This window comes from Eschrichtius robustus, chromosome 20 (assembly GCF_028021215.1).
Source record: "Eschrichtius robustus isolate mEscRob2 chromosome 20, mEscRob2.pri, whole genome shotgun sequence".
Classification (NCBI taxonomy): Eukaryota; Metazoa; Chordata; class Mammalia; order Artiodactyla; family Eschrichtiidae; genus Eschrichtius; species Eschrichtius robustus.
This window is the reverse complement of record NC_090843.1, coordinates 12,806,123-12,808,103: the sequence shown is the minus strand read 5'-3', so window position 1 is coordinate 12,808,103 and position 1,981 is coordinate 12,806,123. Positions and strand designations below refer to the sequence as shown.

Below are 1,981 nucleotides of genomic sequence, written 5' to 3'. Positions count from 1 at the left end.
ACTGCTGCGGCAGGACAAGGCTCGAAGAGCTCAGAGTTTATTGTTCCAGGTTCTGAAGCTGTGAGGGGTGGAGCCACATGGGAGCCGGGAGGGATGGGGAGAGGGCCATGCACCAGCCAGGAGGAGGGTCCCATGCAGGCAGCCCATGTGCCTACACGCTGTCACCTGCCAGTGTGTGCCCCGCCACGCGTCATGTAGGCGCTCACATCTGCTGCAGTGAAGACTCCACTCACCACCGTTTTCAGAAGCTGGTCCTGGGCCTGAGCCTCCTACAGACCCTCACAGATGGATGGGGCAGGGGGTACTTCTGGGCATTACGGGGAAGGTGGCTAGGCTGATGGAGCTGAAGTGAGTGATGGGGAAGGGAGAGCAGGGAACTTTCTGGAAAAGGACTGAGGAAGGGAGGCAGTCAGTGGGGGAGTCCAGGAGTGGCCTGGGCTCTGGGGGCCACTCCCCACCCCCAGTCCAGCGCCCACGTGGAGGCTGGGGACGCTCAGGTGCAGAGCCCCCTAGGGGCCGCCTGGGACAGCGCGATGGTCTCGCTGGCCCGCTGGCTGCTGGAGGACAGCGAGCGGCCTGAGCCGCGCTGGCAGCCGGTGCGGCCCTGCGGGAAGCTGTGGATACCCATGGGCCGGTGGGCGCCCCTGCCTTGGAGCGAGCGCTGGCGGTAGTCGCGGTAGTTCTTAGTGAGCAGCGTGTAGAGGAAGGGGTTTACGCAGCTGTTGCTGTAGGTGAGGCAGGTGGTCAGGTAGTTGACGATGCGGGCGGAGCGGGGCGTGAGCGGCGGGGTCCCGCGGTACTGGGTGAGGAGCTGCCACAGCCAGAAGGGCAGGAAGCAGGCCCAGAAGAGCAGCACGATGCCCAGGATGAGGTAGAGCACCCTGGGGTTGGGTAGCCGCCGCGTCTGCGTGAAGGAAGCCCGCTGCGACTGCCAGTAGGCCCGGGCCAGGCGGACGTAGAGCAGCCCGATGACCACACCGGGCCCCACGATGCTGGTCCCAAAGAGCAGCGTCAGGTAGGTGCGGTGGGCGCGCTGGCCCCAGGCTGGCAGGCAGAGGCTCTTGTGGCCCCTGCGGACCAGCCGGATGGCCAGCATCATGGGCAGTGCCAGCAACAGCGCCAGCAGCCACGTGCCCAGCGCCAGGACCTTGCGGTAGCCCTTGGAACGCTGCACCATGTCCAGTGGCCTCACCACGGCGGCGTAGCGCTCACTGCTCATGAGGGTCAGGGTGAAGATGCTGGCGTGCATGGTCAGGAAGTCCAGGCTGAAGAGGACACGGCAGCCCACGTCGCCGAAGTGCCACGCCTTGGTGACATAGGTGGCCACGATGAAGGGGATGCTGAGCAGGTAGAGCAAGTCCGCCAGCGCCAGGTTGATGACGTAGACGTACATGGAGGCCGAGGTGTGCAGGAAGCGGCACATGACAGCCAGCGTGTACAAGTTGCCCACCACGCCAACCACGCCCATGGCCGAGAGCACCACCCCAATGGTGCCCGTGGCCACCAGGTCCTCCAGGGAGCTGGGCTCCGCTGGGCTGGCCCACGAGCTGTTGAGAGATGCATTGGGGGCGCCAGGCGGCTCGGGCATGGGGCTGCCTGTCGTAACCAGCATAGGGAACCTGCTCAATGGCTCCGGACTCAGCGCCATCTCTGCCGCCTCACACTGGGCTTGGGGCTGGGGCCTGCTGCTCCTTTAGGCAGAGAAGGGGCATCTGTGGATGACAAGCTCGTCCTGCGGGAGAGGATGCCCATTAAAGATGCAGGTCAGGGGGCTTCCCTGGTGGCGCAGTGGTTGAGAATCTGCCTGCTAATGCAGGGGACATGAGTTCGAGCCCTGGTCTGGGAAGATCCCACATGCCACGGAGCAACTAGGCCCGTGAGCCACAATTACTGAGCCTGCGCATCTGGAGCCTGTGCTCCGCAACAAGAGAGGCCGCGATAGTGAGAGGCCCACGCACCGCGATGAAGAGTGGCCCCCGCT

General features: G+C 65.0%; 1 protein-coding gene across 1 annotated transcript; it reads right to left on the bottom strand.

Annotated features, from left to right (window-relative positions):
• Window positions 1-493: 493 nt before the first annotated feature.
• Window positions 494-1,648, bottom strand: UTS2R (urotensin 2 receptor). Its single transcript, XM_068529468.1, has one exon. The coding sequence runs from the start codon at window positions 1,646-1,648 to the stop codon at window positions 494-496; it is 1,155 nt and encodes a 384-aa protein (XP_068385569.1).
• Between the last annotated feature and the right edge of the window lie 333 nt (window positions 1,649-1,981).

Bases quoted from the DNA above. Each gene is read 5' to 3' on its own strand.
- UTS2R (XM_068529468.1), bottom strand. From the start codon at position 1,648: ATGGCGCTGAGTCCGGAGCCATTGAGCAGGTTCCCTATGCTGGTTACG.